Genomic DNA, 20,779 nt, shown 5'->3' with positions numbered 1-20,779 from the left:
TAATGGGGGAAATGGAAAGGTATAACCAGAAGAATTTCAGTTAAGGGAGATACAACCACTTTTTATGCAGAAAGTAAAAGAAGGTCACAGCAGGATCGCCACTGGCTTCTATTCTGAGCCATATCTGATAACGTCTCTAGCCACTGTGTAGCACCATCTCTCGGACCCCAACCAGGGAGCCGAAGACCAACAGAAGTCAGCCCTTTGCAGCTTTCTTTCATACCACGACACCATGTCATACACTGATCACCTCTACGCTTTTTACAACCAGTCCCAACATCGGCAAATAATGTACAACGAGGAATTCTCTGGGACGACATTCGTAGAACATGTCCAAGCCATCGAAGTCGGTGTTTCAAGATGGCGACACCAATTGAATTATCATCTCTGTGCCCGAACACACGATGCCGAACCTCTGCATTACTAACATGATGTTGCCATGGGATGTCAGCAATCCTTCGGAGACAACGATGATCGAACACAGAGAGTCGTCCAACATCCTCAACTCGGAGAGGCCAGGTTTCACAAGCATAGAGCAAAACTGCTCTCACCGACGCGTTGTAGATCCGACCTTTTACAGCCAGACTAACATCACGAAGGCGCCAAAGGTGGCCCAAATTGGCATAAGCCGCTCTGGCTTTCACTATACGTGGATTGATCTCATTACTCATGCCACCACCAGCACTTATGCAGCTACCCAGATACACGAACCTCTCGACTACTTCTATCTGCTCACCATCCAGCGTGAGTACAGGATTACAATCCTGCCAGTCTTGTAGAAGTACTTTGCAATTCGAAGGTGCAAAGCACATACCATACCTACGGACACAGATTGCCGACTGATTAAGTTTGGAATGCATGGGGCTTGGGCATTATCACACAGTAAGACAATATCATCCGCATGCTCAAGGTCGGGAAGTCTTTCTCCAGGCAACAGATTCACGCCGCCATTGCCTACATCCATCATAGTTGTTTCCAGAATGTCATCGGTGGTGGTGAGATTGGACAGCCCTGTCTAACCCCACTGCTTGAATGGAACAATGGAGAAAGGTGGTTACTGTTGTAACTCGTGGCCCGTGTGCCCTGTTAATGATAACGTAATGGTACCGCCAATTAGAGAGCAGTGAATTATCGATCGGACCAATGACGCGCGAAACCTGTACGAGCAGTCTAAAGTACTTATCGGTCCTGCTTGCTGCCTATCCCATCCAATTAGATCCAGAACACCAATCTCAGCCTCTGTGATATGAATCATTTATTTTAAACATACACGGTTTATATATCAACTAGACAGACCACATCGTACCATAAAATAGGAAACAACATTTGTACAAGATTTGGCCAAATGTGGCTGTGAATATGGGAGATAGTGATTAATAGACAGGGCATAATTCAAGAATGGTAAATCGTAGAACAGTTCATAGGTCAAAATAAAGCTCATAATAAGGGGGACATGAGTATGAATAGTGTAGTTATTTAACAATTATACGATAAAATATACACATAGTATTGGTCCATAAACGGATTCCAAAAGTTACCATTCATTATGCTTATCGGGACATAACAGTTGTATGCCCTCACTCTACCTGAGGTGTTTGTATATAGGGCTTTTAGAATGTTATTAAACTTCACAGGCACAGCCTTCTTCAAGAGACAATCCCAGAGAACAGTTCTGTCCAACGAATTGAAGGCAGCCCTAATGTCAAAAATCTACGACTTTTGGCCTGTGATAAGTATGACGGTGTTCTAACATTTGGCGGAGGATATGATCAATACATTCTCGACCGGAACGAAAACCAGCCTGCTCCTCGCGAGTCAATTTTTCTCGGGTTTTGAACAACCTACGAAGTATGACGGAAGCCAATAGTTTGGACGCAATCGGAAGTAGACTTATCCCCCGATAGTTCTTGCATAGATGACGTGAACCTTTTTTAAAGATAGGGACGATTATCGACTCATTCCATGATGTTGGAACACTCTCTAACTGCCAAACTTTTGTGAACAACTCAGACAGTTCCTTAACCAAAAAGTCACCACCATGTTTAAAAAGGGCCGGAGGCAAGTCATCTGGACCCGGTGATTTGTAGCACTTCAAGAGTTGGAGTTCCTTGACTCATTTGGTGGATCAGTCGTCACCGGCCATGGAGGGCAGGAAAGTCCGACCGATGTTGCAGGAGCAGCAGCCCAGTTGAACTGCCCTTCGAAGAATTCTGCCCATCGTCCAAGTCGTCGATGGATGTTAGTGATTGGCATCCCATCATCCTCGCAGATTGTTTTGCTGACATCAGACTTCTTGCTGCCAGTGGCTCGTATGAGTTGGAAGAGCTTCCGGTAATTACTAGATGCAGCTGCTGCTTCCAGCTCATTAGCACGCTCCGACCACCAGGCTTCTCGGTCCTTACGCAAGCTTTGTCCAATTTCATTACGTAACATCGTTTGTGGTTAAACTCACGGTCAACCGGAGTAGACCGATGGGTCTCGATGAGTTGTAAGGAGCCTGAAGAAACCCAGTGCTTATAAGCGGGACGTTTCGCCAAGCCTCAAGCGGCTTTAGTCGCCATTTCCATAGCGTCATGCAGTTGCAGCCAATGCTCATCTATACTCTACGAAAGGATGGTAGCTAGCCTAAAACCTAGCTTGGTTTGATACTTAGTTGCAATATAAGCTGCAACCAATTTACTGACATCAATCCGTTTTTGACGATCAATTCGCTGGCCACGGAAAAGTAACGTAAGATTGGCGCAGACCAGGGCATGATCAGAGTCCAGATAGGTACTCCAAAAGGAGCGGCAGTCTTGTACACAACCACGCCAGCGGTAGCTGATCGCGATGTGATCAATCTGAGTCCATGCTTGGGATGCAGAGGGAGGATGCCAGGTGGCACATCGGCGATGACTGTGCCGAAAGTTAGTGCTAGCCAGAAACAGGTTGTGGTCTGTGCACAGTTGCAGTAGACGGTCCCCGTTATCTGACCTGCGACTAACGAGTCCCCATCGGCCACCTAAACGACTCTCTTCTGTGCCTAGACGCCCGACCTGAGCATTCAAGTCTCCGGCTAGTACTACAATATCTGTCGAACGCACTTTCTGGAGAACAGACAATTGGTGGTAAAATTCATCCTTGATTGCATCCGGGCTGCAATCTGTCGGGGCATAGGCGGAGATGACGAAAAGACATCGTTTCTCACGCCGATTTCTGCTCACTTTGATAGAACTTTCTAATCTAACAGCGCATAACTGACTGTTAATGGGGATCCAGTCGATTAGTGCTGGCTCAGCTCTAGCGCTTAGTGCGACACCAACGCCAGGAAGACCAGACGAAGATGTCACAAGGTTCCCAGATCAGCGCACGTAAAACAAGCTTTTTGAAGTGACAGATGGAGAGCGAATTTGTAGTAATTCACCAGTCTTGAATACGGGTCTCAAATGGACAACAGACGTCGATATTAAGACTTTCTAAAGACATAGCCAGCCCTATCTGTTGTTCGACCTGCATAAATGTGCGAACGTTGAAGGCAACCAGTTTGAATGGTGCACGTGTTTTCAGAAAAACTGCTTGAGTATTCGTATTTGGTTGCAACATACAATTTTCAACCTGACAGTGACTCGAGAACGTTTAGACAGAACCGAGTTTCCACCATAGGTGAGCTGCTGTATAAGTCGAAAAATAAGGATACATAAAGTGGGAATAAAAGAGAGTGAGTAAATGACGTAGTAAATAATAATAATAATAATAATAATAATAATAATAATAATAATAATAATAATAATAATAATGTGAATTGTTTGACGGTAAATCGAAGCGAGAATAGAATTCTCAGTAAATATAGTCATTTTCATTTTGTGTGTGGGCTGTGATACTGCCCGCATACCCAGACCGAAGCAGATGGTTTTCTTAGGGGCCACACCCCGAGCCTTTGATCTAAACGTCTGACCCACAAGGCAATGGAGCATCATGAGGATTATTGTTTTATTATTGTTATTGTTAATTTAATTAGTACTGATTCTACTTTACTTAATGAATTCATACAATAATTCGACTATACTACGTAATTTAAATTGTAATTATAATAGTATTTCTCTTTCATCTTATTTTACAATTTCGAATGACCTATAAACTGATTCAAATTATCATTATACATTATTCAGTTTAATAAATTCTAGTTAATTTTATCAACTATCTTAAATTGGTACACTGTAATGTTTAAAAGGCTTGTTAGCCTTAAATGTGATTATCGTTTTAGAATATGTTCTATTACATTTTATACAATTATAAAGTCCCATATATAGTGCTGAGGAATTTTCTAGAGTGAATTGATGTATATTTGTATTGGAAGGGGTTTTTGTGTGGATATTATAGTAATTTTAATAGTTGAGATCATGAGTCAATTGAAGCTAGACCACTATGGAAAACCTGGAAGCACTAGACGCGAGAATAGAATTTTCAGTAAATATAGCCATTTTCATTTTATTTGTGTGTGGGCTGTGATACTCCCCGGGTGCCCAGACCGAAGCAGGTGGTTTTCCTAGGGAGCCACACCCCGAGCCTTTGACCTAAAGGTCTGGCCACAAGGCAGTGGAGCAACGTGGGGAGATGCAGTCCCGTGGTAGCTAGTGATCAACAATTGGTTCATACGCGATTTGTTCCTTCAGGATACTGGAGCTTGTGTGCACCATTGGTTTGGAATCAGGGTTTCCCGGTTAAAGCACCGGACATTCGCCTTTCGTCCTCTCAATTTCATAAACAACACCCCCACCACGAGAAGGCAGTGAGTAGGACTTCCTTGGCAGAGGCTGAAATTCATAATGTCATGATATTGAAGTAGGAGGATAGTAAAACTATGTGAGCTGGAGGCGAACCACTCATAAAAAATTTATGGGAAAATTTTCATGGAAATTTTCTAACAACCTTAAAAACTTGAAAATTACACCATCATCTACAGAAATAGGGCATGCGATTGATTTGAGGTGGAAATAAAGTCATTTTGAACAATGTTTCGAGTTATATAAAAACTGGCCATCAGAAATCTACACATATAAGAATAAGTGTCAGACGCCAAGAGTGTAGCTAGATACATTTTTAATAATAACTACTTTATAACTAATAAATGTTTAACACAAACAACTATTGGGATGATTTTTTTGATGTCTTTATATACTCGAAAAAGAACAACAAAAACAGCATCCATATATAATAAGGTTACTACATATGATAAATCATTCTACTCAGAACATCAAAATACGACTGGTTAAGGCGTCTACGTATATCATACTACTTTTGCTATGAACATTTTCTTGAGAATCGACATACATCGTCAGACTAAAATATTGAAATCGTTGGAATACTTACAAACATAAATCTAATATTAAAAATAATATAAATTATATTTACTGATACTATATGGTATGTTGGATGTAGCAGATGCATCTGGGCATACTGGCATTGGAATATTTTGACTTGACATAGAGTACATATTTGAATTTGTCGCTTGAGTAAAAGGATTGGCAAAATTGGGCAACTGAGGCATAGGTATATTGGGAAGTACGGGTACAGAACCGGGTATCTGCCATCCGGTACCAAGCTGGGGTAGATACACATTAGAAGTTTGATCATTCGGTATGACAGGAATAGGAGGTTGTGATAAGGAACCTTACATAAAACAAATAGAGTAATATACTTGTGATTTTAATTTACAATAAAACAATGTAAATCGTACATTAAAGTAGGATAAAAAAGGATAGGTGGTTTAAAATTACTATAGTGACTAGAACTCGTATTATTAACTAAGAACAATAACGATAACCGACCTGGATAAGGCATTGAACCAATGCATTGGGGATTTGACGGAGGATTTAAAATTTGCCGTTTTGTGATGGGAGCAGATTTAGAAAATACTGGAGATGTCTCACCAAACACAGCCTGTAAAACTGATATTAATTCAACTAGATCTGCATCTGGCTGTTAGTTGTAAACAAAATAAATGGGGATTAACGACAAGAAACCAAACTCTGAGTGAAATACAGTAATAAAAAAATTATAAGACCACGAAATCAGTATTTTAAGTAGAAAAGTAATTAACATGAAATATTACTAGCTTTAGACTGGTTAATTACTCTTTGATGTGGGGACTTGAAACGATAAAATATGTCCCAGGTTTTACGTTGCGTACGAATTACTGTATCTATTAATACATGCTATCCTGGTTAATATATTAATTATTATTGTGAACTTATCCTCTCCTAATCATTTCCAATATTGTAGTTTCGCTTGCTATGGTATATTTTGTATCAAGATACACTTGAAGAGCCACAATTTGTATCCTCAAAATAAAAGTGAAAAATATGTCAAGATGGATACAGAGAAAGATGAACCAGTGATAAACAGGGATGTGGTGTTTAATAATCTTGAGAAAAATAAGTTCATGCATTTGTTAGCTTTACAGGTGTCTAGTCGCACCACATAGGATAACCATAATACTTACTTACGCCATATACTGACTGCTAGTTTCCAAGAAATCAGATAGGAAGATCATACTTCCTTAGATTTATGTAACAGCAAATGACAAGAGTAACAACCGTAAATTAACCTATGCACTTTTTCCTAACCTGTTTCGTCTACAGTACTGTATATTCGTATAGACAGTGTCTTGGAAAGTAAAATACATCCTGTTCATTTTACCAGACCCATATTTACAACAATTGATCAAAACATTGCACCAGAAACACTTTGAACAACTGTGTAGTACAATAGAGTCTCAACAGGTAATCAGATATCTTGTTAATATGATAAATAATGGAAGATAGACAACATAGGTTGTGATTTCTAGAATTTCACCACCAGCTGTTGGCTTGCAAAAACTGATACAAAACCTAGATAAGCGAAATAATAGATAAGTTGCTTTTCTGTAGTTACAGTGAGTACCAGAATTGACCAGTCCTCGATTATTATCTTGCATTTGGAAGTTATAAAATGTACTTTAATATTTTTATAGAACGTTCGAAAGACTAGTTGGAGTTATATCAAGTGCCTCGTGACTTATTGAATGCATTTATCTCTATCTTACTAACAGGAAATTCAGGTAGGTCTTTATTTTCTACTCAATCCATCTTATCTCACTATATCGTTAGGTTGGTCAAGCACCAGTAGCATCTATTAGTAACTGAATTATAAGACAGATCATACGACTTCCTATGAGTTTAAAGCAATATTGCTTCAGTTTTTCATTCCTTATTTTCCTCATTTATTCCGGGCTGTATTTTTTACTTAGTATTACTATAATCATAATAATAGGATGACACTTTCTCCTCCATTTATTCTCCAGTTGTTAGTTCGGTTATTATGTTAATTTAAAGTGTAGCACCTCGGATCAATCCAAGCTTTTTCCTAAGTTCTGTGTTATTTGTACACAGTTGGTTGACTGGACAAATGTTCCAGTTCAGCAGCTGGAGTTATTAGCTACTGTGATTAAGTCGGTTTATAAGAGTAAGCCTGGAAGTAACCACTCGAAATTAACAAATACAAAACTAATGATACAAGCACATTGGTATGCGTACTGGATCTACCCCTTTTGTTTTTAATCCATCGAACAAAAAAATGTTTAGTTGTACACAACAAAGTTTCTATTAGATATATTTTTGTTTTCGCATAACCATACACGCGAAGCGGCTACTAAATTAAAAGACCGAAAAGCTAATTGCACAAATTTAATACGAAGTTTTATATAGGTTCTAAATATTGATATAAATCTACGGGACGAGATACCCTTGTTACTGGTAGTACGATATTTCACAAATAACACTGGAAGAATAATGACCACAGTATGTTTTCTGGTCATTTTCAAGGGATTCAAGAGATTATTTTTAGAGACAAGCCAGTATCAGGAAATGGAAAGTACATTTAAGCTGTCCGGAGTACATTCAGCCATATAAACTTCCTATCAAAATTAGGGTGAGATTGTTGTGTTTTAGATAGTTAAGTCTAAAGGGTTACTACTTTAACTGCTTAGAAACACTCACATGTTTCCAGTCTGTCATGTACGGCAGTTGAACAAGACCAGCACTGTCAACAAAATCACTCGGCTTTATCTGCATAGTATTTGTGGGCCTCACATAAACCATAGGAGACTTGTGTGGATAAGCTTCGAACAGAAATATTGCAATCGGGATATTGTAAGTTGAACCCATATACCTGACAGGAATAGTGCCGTCTAAGCTCACGAGTCTCCGGGAAGTTCCATCATTTTGGACTACATAGTACATTAATTAATATTTAAACTTACTGAAATCTTCGAACTTGGGACGTAATTCCTTAAATGCTTTCAGGGCACAAGTGACATCTCTACGAACGATTTGTGGGTATGTATACTAAAAAAGAGTTTAGATGATGCATAGTGAGGCTTCAAAATGTACTTTCGCCAAGCATTTAGCGGAAATCCATTCGTCGGCAGACATTAGGTAGGTATCTAAATATGCCACACTTGTGAAGGTCGGAGTCTTCAAGGTAGCTCAGTGTAGCGGCCACGTCTAGCCAGGTGAACATGCGGAGGAAAGGAGAAAAACAAAAGAAAAGGTGAGTCGACGACCCACATGATGCGCTACAAGCACATGGCTTAACCCGCTATACTCCAATCTTTCGTCTTGGTGAATGATATATACGACACCAAAAACGATCAATAACATTGATTTTTAAGTCTTTATTACGATGACATTCACCTCCTCATTTTTGCCGCTAAATAATGTCTGTTTATCTTCCCATTATCAAGAAGGCCAAGTACAATATTTTTTTCTTAATAGGTACTTTGTGTTTTATACTTTCCAGATCAAGAGCCTATTCACTGAACTCAGATTTGAATTTTCTCGAATAATTTGATTGACACTCTGTGTTGCTTATCACTTCTGTTGTGATGTTTTTAATGTGTAGAAGCAGTCGAGTTACTTTAATTGTTCACATATTGAGGTGATTATTTTGATAAAAATTTCGTTGGTTTTTGGTCAGAAAGTATCATAAATTTGTCCATTGGTTTAAAAATGGTCATGATGTCACATCACTGTTGTTACGACGTACGTGCTGCTGATGCCGTTGCAGGACTAGTGAAATGTCACTGAGTCCTAAACAAATCATCCTGCAGTCGGGCCACTGAATATCGGACAGTTCACCGATCCTCATCAAAATGAAGGACAACTAACGCGCATCAGTTAATTGCATGTCATGAACTGGACCAGGTGGTGTTGGTCACCTGTTTCTTGTATACACTCTTACTAATATACTTTCGTGGTAACGTCATTTGTGTTGTACGGTTATAAAAATTTCCATGGTACCTGGATACGACGAAAAAGTGATCCGCGTTATATACTAACCGTGAGGTGTGTCTTTGACGTTAGCTGGTGAGTCTAAGTATACTAGGCTTTCAATCATTCGACACAAGAAATTAGTGATCTACACCATGAAACGTTCACTAACTCAACCGTTTTTTAAAAGCTTACTATGAGTCAGTATTTCCACAGTTTGGTTCTTTTCCACCTGGCTAAACACATGTTTTCTCGATCTAAGGCGGCCTTCCTAAATATCTGTGCTACCTGTTCCTGCCATCTAGATATTTCAACAAGTTATAGATTTCCTTGTTTGTTTTAACAGATCATTATGTCAGTTGATTACATAAATTAATGATATGCGTTTGTGGAAAGTTCGAGACCTTTTGTTGTACAAGTTACATTTGTAACAGCATAGGTTGGTTGGTCAAGAGTTGACCTCAAACAACCAAGCATATGCCAAAACAGTACAGGTCAAGTATACATTCACTTCCTTACTTTGCATAGGCGTTATATTTCCTATTATCTTATATTGAATGTTGAGAGGCTTTGTTTGTCCGAACAAATAATCCCACGCTCCACTGTGACTGCGCGAAGATCGAAATAAAGACCTATTCACTACTCGTCTGGTTTCTTCTATCAATAGCACGAGGGTTACCTTAAGCCACGAAACTGGTGAGCCCGACGTGATATTGATAGAAGAAACCAGACAAGTAGTGAATAGGTCTTTATTTCGATCTTCGCGCAGTCACAGTCACGTATAATCGGAGACATCGTGATGGCTGGCAATATTCACTGAAAAGAATGGATATTATTCAGACGTCGACTTCTGAAATGCTAATATCTAACTAGCGGCCACTCAGTATTTATCGTCGATATCCATCAGGAAATAAGAAACAGAATCTCGCTGAAATATTTTGTGCTGAAAATTCTATATTGTGCCAAAAATATAATATTGAGTTAAGCTAATAATAAATGAAAAATAATGTAAATAAATAAATAACGTTTTGATCATTGGTGGACGATAAATATAACACACTCCATGCAGACTACTCGCCATTCAGTTATGGCAACTATCAAAGAGATTCAAAGTCCTGGTCTATGGTAGGAGAATTCTGAGTGAAACTCCAGCTAATGTCTAACTAGGTGACAAAGAAACTTGTCAAAACATGACATCAAAGGTGAAAAAACTGTGAACAGTTGTGTTTACATATATTTCATACTGATGTGTGAGCGAGAATGATGATTGGTTGGTTGCTTAGTGTTACAACGCTCGGTTTTACTTCATCAAATGTTATAACGGTTGGGTTTCCACTTTTACACGTATGGGACGTTAATTTACCTTAGACGAACATCTACACTAGATTCCCTCCCAGCGTCGATTCTACAGGACGTCAACACAAATCAGATCAAGAACACGTAGTTAGCCTGACCACAACGTAAATATATTTCCACACCAAAAACCCGACACAATCAAACAACAATGAACAATCAATAATAAGTGGGTCCTAATAATAATATTAAGGATAAGGAAATATATAACTCATCTGACACCTGTCAGACTATCTACATGTCTGGCTACGCAGACAACCAATCACTGTCATCCTCGCCCACACATCACATAGTCAGACTTATAGAAGGTCGGACAAGCCTTATATGAGTTATATATTCTCCTATCCTTATTATTACTGTGATTGCTTTTGGATTACGTCGGATTGTTGACGATTTTTGGTGTGGAAATATGTTTTCATTCTAGTCAGGCTAATAATGTGTTCTCGATCTGAGTTGTTTTATGTCCTGTAGAATAGATGCTGTGAGGGAATCTAGCGTAGATATTCGTCTAAGGCAAATTAACGTCCCACTGGTGTAGATGACAAAACCGTGTGTTATTACACATACCAAGCGGCTTCGATGTGTTAGAAAGACACTGGTTGTCCAGGAAAAAACCTAATGAGTTTCGATTCCTTGTTAAAAACAATTAGTCACTAAAATCTACCTAATATTTCTGCAGGCTAAAACTTAGAGGCCTATAGAGAATTACATTATTTTGACTTGGCCTGATGATTTATTAGAGGCATGATCAAAAGCCATGAATTGTGTTCAGATATATTCAATCTCATTTCTGTTTATATTCCTGTAAGCTGAAGAAGTTAACTTAGTGTTAACCAACTGTATGTTTTCAGTGTTAAGAGTTCTGTACTCGACATTTTTTAAGCACCTCCTAAGACCTCTAGGTTCTATACATTGGTTTTGGATAGTGACTTTTCGCCACAGAGCTTAGAGCTAGATCTTGGTAGTGGGAAGTCTGGCAACCCCAAATTAAGTATATTGTCAAGGCCTGATAACGCCCTTTAGCTTTATTCACGATTTCATTGTTTTTGAACGAGAAGCATCGTTATTATGACATCAAAATTTCTTAATGTTGATATATTTCGGTAAAACAAAAGCATCACCTGTCGAAAGATCTATACAAGTCATAAAGTTCTGCACATTGCTTTTTTCAGAAAATCTCTAATTCCTTCAGGTAGTTGGGACTTCCGTTTAGTCTCTTTATTTAATGTCTGTTGCGAGACGTGACAGATTTTTCCGGGTTGGAAGACAACTCATCTATAAAATCCAAGTACCTTGACAGTTTAGCCATGTTGGATTCTCTACAAACATTCAGCGGGCAGAAACTCAAAGGTTTTTTGATTCCAGAACACTGAAGCCACATTCTTGCAGCGATCGATACTGAACCTCAATCAACAACAGTCAAAACCCTGGATGCATTGTCCGAATTTCGTATTTTAAATGTATAGTTGTAACAAATGCTGTTCTAAGACCGTAAACGCTTTAATACTCTCAGGCGCACATTACGGATAAGCAAACAACAACGATAAATTATACATTAGTATAAGCAGCTACATTTGTGTCAAGCATTTGATTAAAATCACATCCGTCTTTAGCAGCTGGACTGGTTTAAAACAAAAAGCTAGAAGCTTGATGCTGTAAAATACACGTGAGCTGATTGTTCTCAGATAACCAGGATACCTAGCAGACATAAAATTTCGTACTTATTGGAACAAGACTAATATTAGTAACCTGTCTGCAGCATTTTTTCATCTTCGTTAAGACAGCTACCCATTAGGTAAATGACGATGCAGCAAATTTTGCTTCAATCACACGGTCTTTGAAGCTGAACATGCAGTAACTGAAAAGAATTACATTAGCCGTTGAACATCTGGCGAAAGTCAGTTAAAGTCAAAGCGAGAACATTTAATCGAGACAACACAGCTAGACCATGACGGCGTGGCCACTTTATTCATCTCCTCGCTCTTTATGTTATATAAATCATTTTATTACCACCTCGAATACATTCTGCAATTGTTCTCTAATGGGCATACTACAAATTTTCACGATAGAACAAGTTAATATAGACAATGATTTGATTTTGACGTTAGATCATGTGGGTTAGGTAGCCATATCATGGTAAATCCATAGTCTTGAGTTCAGTCTATCATTATAGAAGCAGAAGTAGATGTTGGGGGAGGTTGGATCCCCAGTACTCACTTGGAAAAGGACCTAATTTTGTAGTTTTATTTAGAAAATTCGAATTTCTTCGTTTTCGTGCCAAAAGCGCCCTTTTCACCTTCACGTCGTATTTCCAACTTGGGAGAATCATAAACGCTATTGGTCCCTTGTGTCTTTTAGTATGCGATTTTGTGACGCTTCTCAAGGATGGTTTTGTGTTATATATATACGTTTTGGTTTGTGTCTGTTGTTAACGCTCGTGCTTCTGGATTTTTGCGGAATATACTTCCCCGTGTCGACTTCGAATTCGCTCCCTAAATAGCGGGGCTGGGACGCAATAGAATAGTTAGTTTATTGGTTTTTGGTCACAAGTCTTTGTTCCGTTCTCAGACTAAGTGAATTCTTAACCGCTTCAAACGTAGCGAATTTGGCGACGGAGTTGGCGCAAACATGGATCCTTCAAATGTAGAATTATTGCTCGAGCAGCAGCTAAAACTAATGCTGATGTTAGCAGATGCAAAGCTTACGCCTAACATGCAACCAAGCACTCCTAATACTACTACTGCACCGTCAGTTGATGGTATTGCGAATAGTATCTCTGAGTTTCATCATGATCCTGATTACAATGTCACATTGATATGTGGTTTCGACATTATGAAAACTTATTCAAATTTGACTTCGCTAATCAGGATGACGCTTGGAAAGTTCGCTTGCTGCTTTGAAAACTGGGTTCTAGTGAATTAGATAGATATTGTAACTTAATTCTGCCTCTAAACCCACGTGACCGCTCATTCTTGAACACCGTCCAGTCACTGAGCCGACAGTTTGGAGATAACTCTTCACTGTTCAACTCACGTTATCGATGTTTGAAGCTGACTATGAACGAAGACGTTGATTTTCTCATGTATGTGAGTATCGCCAACCGCGAATGCAAACGCTTCCGGTTGAAGTCGCTGACTGAAGATCAGTTCTAATCTGCACTCTCCAAACGCAGAAGTTTAGTGACATCAGAACACGGCTGAATAGTCCATTAGACCAAGACCCCCAACTGACACTCACTGATATTGTAAATGAATTTCAACGTCTAATGAATCTGCAGTGTAACACTACGATGGTCGAGCGTGGTGGTTTAGGTCGTACCGAAGTCCATGTAGTCCAATAACCACCCAACCCGCATAAATCTGCCCAGCTACACCTTGTTCAGATCTACAGGCAAAAACAAATCCTCCTACCCTATGCTGGCAGTGCGGTGCATGGCATTTTGTTCAAAGCTGTCCATATAAACAACATCAGTGCACGTAGTGTAAAGCTCCAGAAGTACCAGGAAACCTGTCCCTAAATCCTGCACAAATCAGTTGAGTCTAGTAGCAACCTGCCAAAACTCAACCCCAGGTGAGAGGAAATTTATTACCCTCAATATTAATGGGCATTGTGGTGTTTGAATGAACCAATGATACCTTTGTACTGGTTGAATGCTTGATTTCGAATTCTAAATACAATACATTCGTTGGTGCCTGTGTCTTCTTAATTCAATTGCGTTAATCCTGGAATTCCTAATTCATACGACAATTAGAACACTATATTGGCGTCGTGATGGAACCTGCAATGGAAAAGTTGGATATTCATTCAACTCCTGAAGCTTTTGAGGATTATTTGGAAAGGTTCGAAATTTGGAGCATGACCAAGAAAGATGTTAAAGGTGAGAAAATTGTGGCACATTTTCTGACATTCATTGGGAGAGAAGCGTACAGCTTATTAAAAACTTTGGCATATCCAGAAAAACCTATCTCACTTCCTTATGCAACTCTTAAAGAGCTATTGTTAAGCCATTTAAAATGCACCAGTTTTGAATGCTGTGAAAGGGCGAAGTTTCATAAGATGGTTCGTCAAAATGACCAAAAGGCTCGGGAATTTATCCTTGAATTACAGAAACAAGCTGCCAAGTGTAATTTCGGTGATCAACTTCATGTGCAACTGAGAGATCGATTAATTGCAGGAATTAACATACCGAGTTTGGAAAGAGAGCTGTTAAGAATGCCAAACTGTTCCTTTCAAGATGCTAGAACTGCATGTATTAACTACGAAGCAGTCAATGAACTTGATAACCAGTCGATGAAGATTTCTAATACTTTGCTTAGTCGTCGTGATGAACTACAATCTCAGGGTCAATCAAACTTGCGTTCATTTAACAGTGATTCCTATTCTCGTGTAAATATGAAAGGTGTTTCAACGAGGAATTACAAAGCAAATCACAAAGGTGAGATGAAGTTTGGTAAATGTTTATCATGTGGAAAGTTTCATGCTCGCAATTCATGTGTATTTCGTAATGCTAAATGTTTTAAATGTGGTAAGGTAGGACACATTCAGTCAGTATGCAAAGCTACTGTCCATTTTGCTTCAAGCTGTACTAAATCTTGTGATTTAAATTTCAATAATTCGGATGCTTCTAGTGATCATTTATCTTTGTCTACTATTTCGAAAGGTAATGCTCATATTCAGAAGCGACTATATACATCGCTTGGTTCATTTCATGACTTTATTCTGGACACAGGCAGTATAGAGTCCATTATTTCATTCAAGAACTTGAAAGCTTTAGATCCTAACGTTGTTGTACGACCCACTGAAGTATCAATACTGGGGATTACTGGACACAGACTGCCCATACGAGGATGTTGTGAATTGCTAATCAGAGATGATAATTCTTCATACATACCTTGTGAATTTTTAGTTAGTGAAACAGGACTGTCAATATTGGGTTTAAAGAATTTGAAAAGGCTTAAGGTGGAGTTGTCCTTCTTAGTTTCTAAAGAAAATTCTGATACTTTACTTAAAGATTTGATAGCTATGTGTGCTAAGTGCAATGAAGGTATGAAAATTAAGCCTATAAAACTTCAAGTACAGGGTGATCCCGTCTTTCTTAAAAGACGAATAATTCCTTATGGTCTTCGAGAAGCAGTACATAAGACATTAAACGGTTTGTGTGTGAAAGGCATAATTGAACCAATTCAGTCTTCAGCATGGGGTACTCCTATCGTTACGCCACTGAAGTTGGACGGCAAGACCCCTAGAATTTGTGGTGACTATAGATTAACTCTGAATTCCCGTTTGTTGAAGCAAACGTGCACGACGGTAGAAGCTGAAGATATTCTAAATCGATTTCATGGTTCTAAAGTGTTCTCGAAAGTTGACCTAAAAGATGCTTATCTTCAAATTCCTTTAGATGAATCTTCATCTATTTTGACGACAATCAACACTCCTTTTGGTCTGTTCAAATACAATTTCCTTCCATTTGGTCTAAGTTGTTCTCCAGCCATATTTCAGGAAGTTATGAATAAAGTAGTTAGTGATCTTGAAGGTGTTGAAGTTTATCAAGATGATCTCATTGTTCATGGCTCTAATAAGGTAGTTCATGACCAGAGACTTATTGCTTTATTGCGTCGTTTAATTGAGAAGAATATAACAGTGAATCCAAATAATTGTTCATTTTGTGTATCTAGTTTTGAATGCCTTGGATACCTAGTTGATGGTAATGGTTTTAGACCAGATATGAAACGACTAGCTCCACTGACTAATGCACCGTCTCCGAAAAATCTTACAGAATTACGTTCACTAGTGGGTACTCTTTAATACTATTCCCGTTTTATTCCCAATTTTTCTTGTCGTGCAAATTGTTTATTTAATATTTTAACATCCAATTCATTCAAATGGAGTGAGGAACAAGAGTCATGCTTACGAAGTCTGCTGAAGTTTCTTCAAAGTGATGCTGTTCTTCGAACGTACTCCCCTAATGTACATTCTGTGCTTATTACTGATGCATCACCTGTGGGAATTGGTGCAGTTTTGGAACAGGAAGGTAGACCAGTTATTTGTGTTTCACGCAAACTTACTGTTACTGAACAAGGTTATTCATAGACTCAGCGAGAAGCATTAGCTGTGTTTTGGGCTGTTAAAAGACTTCATAAATATTTATTCGGAAAGAAATTCACTATTGTTACTGATCATGAAGCTTTAAAGTTTATTTATCATCCCGAAAAATCCTTAGCACGTTCCTCAGCAGCTATGGTTCAGCGATGGAGTATTGCTTTGAGTGCATATGACTATACGGTTCAGCACAGAAGTGCCAAACAGATTCAACATGTTGATTACATTTCTCGACAGTCATTACAAGATAAACCTATTAATACTTCGGATTGTTTGTTAGTGCAACCTTTACCAGTGAGACGTTCAGATCTCATTAGAGAAACTCGTAGATATTTTGGATGTATACTCAGTGCTATAAGGAAAGGTTGGAATGCTAATTTGAAACGGAGATTTCCTATCTATTTTTCAAAGCAGGATGAGTTATCTACTACTCCTGATGGTATTCTGTGTTTAAATGATCGTGTTGTCATTCCTCCTTCATTGCGTAAATCTTTTCTTGAAGATCTTCATAGTGGTCATTTAGGTGTTGAGAAAATGAAGTCCTTGGCAAGGCTCACATGCTGGTGGCCAGAGATAAATGCAGATATATGTCGTACGGCAAACAATTGTGAGAAATGTCATCAGTTGAAAAATCATCCTTCGAAGTGGGTGCCATGGCCAGTATCGTCTGAGGCCTGTCAGAGGATTCATGCTGACTATTGTGGACCATTTCTTGGTAAATACTACGCACTAGTAGTCATTGATTCTTTTTCAAAGTGGCCTGAAGTTTTTTTCACAACTTCACCAAATTCTGATTTCACAATACAAGCATTAAGAAAGGTGTTTAGTCGAGAAGGTTTTCCCTTGGTGTTGGTGACTGATAATGGCTCACATTTTGCTGCAGATGCAGTCACTACCTGGTTGAACGGTATAGGGTGCAAACATCTATTTACTGCTCCCAGACATCCGTGTTCTAATGGTCAGGCAGAGAATTTTGTTAGGACATTAAAGACTGCTATTGATTCTATAGACCCTCAACATTTAATGATCTGGAGAGGGGAGTAGATACCTTTCTATTGCAATATAGAAATGCCAAACATTCGGTGACGAAGGAGACTCCAGCGAAGCTATTGAAAGGAAGAATTCTTCGGTCGAATATGAGATGTCTGGAGTCTGCAGAAGTTACATACTATCGAGGAAATGATCTTCGACCATCTACGGGTATTGTTCTGAAGAATGTCGGAAAATCGATGGTGCGAATTCTAGACATCGATGACTTAAGTACACAAAGTCGACATGTAGATCAAATACAATTTCATGAACCAGGTGAGTCAGTTCCAATTTCGATTGTTAATTCTAATGCTAATGAGCATATTCTAGATAATACAGAATCCTTATCCAATACAATGTCAGACAGACTCAGGATGAGTTTGAGAAGAAGACGTACGATTGATTACAAACACCTAGACTCCAATTTAAGCTGTGGCGGATGTGGTGTTTGAATGAACCAATGATACCTTTGTACTGGTTGAATGCTTGATTTCGGATTCTAAATACAATACACTCGTTGGTGCCTGTGTCTTCTTAATTCAATTGCGTTAATCCTGGAATTCCTAATTCATACGACAATTAGAACACTTTAGGCATCCGTTTAGATTGGAAATAGACACTGCACCAGACGTGACAATTCTCTCAAGAAAATCTTGGATCAGAATGGGCAGACCACGCACGTTGCTAACAACACAAAAACCTCGTACTGTATGCGGTAATCACCTACGTTTGTTGGGACAACTAGATTGTACAGTGTCTTTTCACGGGTGATCTTATCCGCAACGCAACCATGTGAACTTAATGTATCGCACACTGTCGTTTGTGCGTTCAAGTAACCACAGATTTTGCCATTTCATAATGTATTTTTAATTAAATAACTAGATTATGTAATTAATTTTGATCTGTTTTTAATTTTTATTCGCCACGTCTGACTGCGTTACACTGTATGTCCATTGCACGCTGGGATGATATCTCAAGTCATAGTGAGTTTATTCACATAGTTGATTGTTTCCAGATAGACTGTCAGTGTATGATGTTACTGAAGAAAGGTTTGTTGTACTGTGAACTACGTTTCTATGAACAACTGTCTGTTGTCTTCAGTATGAAAGCAGTATATATGTATCCTTCTTTTTTTCTTAGGTAAGTTCAACTGGCCTATATTTCCTGTTTTGATCTTATCGGCTTAATTGTGTCCATTTAACTACTTTGAGAAACATGTCTTTGCAAGTGAAACAATAACTATGACACTTGCTTAGTTTAGTGTTCTTGGTTGTCGTATAATTCAGTTTAGTTGAAAGAATTATGATATACTTAAGTATAGTGCTTGAAGCCTGTAACGAAACAGATCAGTTTAGTAAGTAGAGTTGCCTGTTTCCAATGTGTATACGGATTCAGATCAGTCTGATTAAAAATAGGAAAAAACATGCCTTTGATGCTGTTGCTGTCATACATTATAAGATAACGATAAGTATGTTTGGTGTTTATTTCTAAACTGTACATCTATCACTGACCATATTTCATGATCACTGTCATTAAACAACTTCCCCAGCAATAACATCGGTAGCAAGTTAGCTAAGCGTCAGCTTTTAGTTGCCCGCAAAACAGCAGTATACAGTCTTAGAAGATGAGTGTTTTGTGTCTCAATTAAATGCAGCTGGCTGTGGACAAATGTTAAGAATCTTTTTGATAACTGGGACTTTTAGTTTATCAGACACTTACTCTGCTTGTATGTTTCCTGTTAAACTAGACGCAGATGCATGGGAATACTTAAATGGGAGCAAAATAATAACAGCATTGCAATACGGTACTAAGCCCATGTTATGCTTTGCGCAAGTAATAGTAGCTGACCTTATCTAATATTGATGAACTCAAGGTAAATCACAACTGCATAAATTCTTTGCTAAAACACATGTGATTTGGTTATTTATATATTCCACATTTCTGACTAAATTCATCAATATTTTTTCATTTAGAATGCAACAGTAGTGAGCCTTCACAGACATTAAAAACTGTTTCGCCCTTGGAACTATGGCCCCATGGAACTGTTTACGGGAGATCCAACGAACAGCAGATGATAAAAAGGATGCTGGACTTCCATTTTAGTCTCACAACCACTTCCGGTATTTTGTGACTTTTACTCTTTCGTTTGGAAAAAAACAACAAAAACTGCAGCTTAACATTATCAATACAACTTTTAAACGGGAACTTGGTTTAAACCTTTGTTTGATATTCGATTCTTAATGAAAGTTCCTGAATAAATTTTTGAATCTAATGCTACTTTGTTTTATCTACATAATCGTTGCAAGAAACTTGTGATAAGCTAGCCTCTCAGCACCTAGTTCATGTGTTCAAATGGTTGTGGACTGAATAGAAGAAGCTTTCGCTTAACAGGCTTCCGTGCCTAGTAGCAGGGGATCACCAATACCTCAAGGCAGGAAACTAGGTATGTTAACAATAAAAGAGGAAAAAGAAATCGGTAAATCATAGTATGATACTATACTTAGTCCTTAAGAATAAATCCAGTTGCCTCTTAAAGGACTCCTGGGAAGTCGCTTGGACTAGCTCGGCCGGCAGAAAATTCCAGCATTTGACAACTCTTAAGGGATAGAAGTTGTGCCTACAGTCCATTCTGCTATGTTGTGTCTCTAGTTTCTGGGTGTTACCCCTTAGGTTAGTGTTGGAACTAAGCTTAATTAGGTTATTTAGGGGATGTCCAGGAGTGTTAAGGTTATTGTAAGCCATTAGGTCACCTCTAAGACGTCTATACTCTAATGAGTGGAGGTTAAGTGATTGCAGGCGCTCTTCATAAGGTGATTTGGAGGATATCTCCGCCATTCCCTTGGGAGACCTACAGACTCGGGTCCTCTCATAGCTTATTCTAACCACCATGGGTTGTCACGCCAGCTGATGGATGGACACGCGTTACACATCCTAACCGTACCTGCTCCTTATCTTATAGCTTCTAATTCAAATGCCATATGACAAGCAAGCAATGCCCCTACCCGCACTAA

General features: G+C 38.7%; 1 protein-coding gene across 2 annotated transcripts in view; it reads right to left on the bottom strand.

Annotated features, from left to right (window-relative positions):
• MS3_00002789 (uncharacterized protein) overlaps positions 1-8,721 on the bottom strand; it is a 28,016-nt gene extending 19,295 nt beyond the window's left edge. The window contains exons 1-5 of one of the 2 annotated variants that reach the window (XM_051210412.1): positions 8,409-8,721; positions 8,279-8,363; positions 8,016-8,245; positions 5,808-5,958; positions 5,392-5,649 (exon numbers count right to left, since the gene is read on the bottom strand). In XM_051210412.1, coding sequence (XP_051070403.1) covers positions 5,392-5,649; positions 5,808-5,958; positions 8,016-8,245; positions 8,279-8,363; positions 8,409-8,450 — 766 coding nt within the window. In that variant the 5' untranslated portion in view covers positions 8,451-8,721. Of the gene's footprint in view, positions 1-5,391; positions 5,650-5,807; positions 7,978-8,015; positions 8,246-8,278 lie in introns of both variants that reach the window. The other variant, XM_051210413.1, reaches the window with a different exon arrangement.
• Between the last annotated feature and the right edge of the window lie 12,058 nt (positions 8,722-20,779).

This window comes from Schistosoma haematobium, chromosome ZW (genome assembly GCF_000699445.3).
Source record: "Schistosoma haematobium chromosome ZW, whole genome shotgun sequence".
In the NCBI taxonomy this organism is placed as follows: Eukaryota; Metazoa; Platyhelminthes; class Trematoda; order Strigeidida; family Schistosomatidae; genus Schistosoma; species Schistosoma haematobium.
This window is presented reverse-complemented; position numbering and strand designations above follow the sequence as displayed.